The 1,568-nt window shown below is 40.2% G+C and overlaps 1 protein-coding gene across 1 annotated transcript in view; it reads right to left on the bottom strand.

Moving 5' to 3' along the window:
* The window catches only part of LOC106530238 (ectonucleotide pyrophosphatase/phosphodiesterase family member 2), a gene marked incomplete in the record, with an annotated part of 36,908 nt that overhangs the window by 16,562 nt on the left and 18,778 nt on the right, over positions 1-1,568 (bottom strand). The window contains 4 exon segments of the mRNA XM_014025820.1: positions 174-251; positions 353-494; positions 1,006-1,145; positions 1,287-1,347. Coding sequence (XP_013881274.1) covers positions 174-251; positions 353-494; positions 1,006-1,145; positions 1,287-1,347 — 421 coding nt within the window.

Raw genomic sequence — 1,568 nt, 5'->3', positions numbered from 1 at the left:
AACTATGACATTTACAAATGAATGAATCATATGGTGAAAAACTGACTTTGAAAAATAAATCTGTTCTTTTTTTTTTCTTATAAAAGGCTAAATAAAACAAACATTTTGGTGGTAATTTTTGACTGAATGGCACCCCAWAATGTTTCTGTTCCTTTTCTTTGACATTCACGTACTTTTGAAGGCTGGGTACATGGGAACAGTGTTGGTGATGAGAGAAGCATCAAATCTGGAATGCGGAGACGTTGCAAACTCTGCAAATGTAGAAACAAATCCAAAGTAAACCAGATGCACCTTGTTGATTGTTTGGTTGTTCTGCAATTCAAAGACTCCTCCCCAGGGGGCGTGGCTTTACCTGGCGGGAAGAGGAAGCCGTGGGTCAGGTGGCTGTTCTGGCTGTAGGCTGTGCAGCTCTGACTGTAATYGGGCGAAACTCTCGGGTCGATTCGGATGCAGTTAATGTTTGGTGAAACTTCTGGCAAAGGAGTGGGGTCCTCCTGCAAGACAAAAGCTTCAAACATAACAGGAGGAAGCCACAGCATCAGGTCAACAATCACAACCCCTGACCTCCTAACAGAAGCWGAAGGAAACAATATAAAGCTTGTTTTTGCAGTAATTTAAATACAACTCTGCAGTTTAGTATGCTGGTGGATGCATGAGCATCATAAACCTTCARCTAGTTTCTGTACACTTTAGGAGAACGTTCCTGTTCACACTTTGAAAAAAGAGTCTGTGTTTGCTGTACGCTTCTGAGCAATCATTATGTTAGTGACTCAAACAAAATGGCAGCTTTTGAAACAGCAACACGTTGTGCTTTATCCCGCAGCATCAGGTTAAAACACTAACACTCTGTTCAAATGAATGAACTGCTTGAAGTCCAGCAAAATGTGCATTTTTCTTAACCTGAGAACCTCCTTTTAACCTTACTTCTGACCAACCCAGGATATTGTTGGGGTGCAGAAATGTAAAATAATAATAAATAAAATAAATTACTAGATGTTTGTGTACCTGCCGAGGCAGCGTGTATGCCGTCCAGAGTGGCATGGCCAGTTCTTTGCTGTATCCACTGATGAATTCCACATGATGAAGAAGACTGTACTGAGTCCCAAACATAACTGCTGGTCTACCAAACGGTAGGTGGGTGCTGTCTGCAATAAAAGTCACAAAAAGCAGGTTTTTCACTGACATCCACCGCAACGTTCAGTGAACACAGGGGTCCTTGACGGAATACGTCTTTATCTTCACAGAGTGTTTATCCTTAAAAAGCTTTGTTAYGATGAGAAACTTACTGTAGCTGTGGACTCCGTCTGGTACAGGAGTGAACGTCTCAATGATCTCCTCCACCCTGTTCTGAACAGAAAAATACAAAACAAATAGAAACAGTAATCTGATAGATCCTAAATAATGTAAAGAATTATAAATACAAGTAGGCACTAGCCCCCCCGTGATAGAAAGGGAAGATGTGTGTAATAAAAATAGATGGATAGAGAGATAAAGAGATATAGAGATGTATGTATGTATGTATGTATGTATGTATGTATGTATGTATGTATGTATGTATGTATGTATGT

This window comes from Austrofundulus limnaeus, unplaced genomic scaffold, assembly GCF_001266775.1.
Source record: "Austrofundulus limnaeus strain Quisiro unplaced genomic scaffold, Austrofundulus_limnaeus-1.0 Scaffold502, whole genome shotgun sequence".
In the NCBI taxonomy this organism is placed as follows: Eukaryota; Metazoa; Chordata; class Actinopteri; order Cyprinodontiformes; family Rivulidae; genus Austrofundulus; species Austrofundulus limnaeus.
This window is presented reverse-complemented; position numbering and strand designations above follow the sequence as displayed.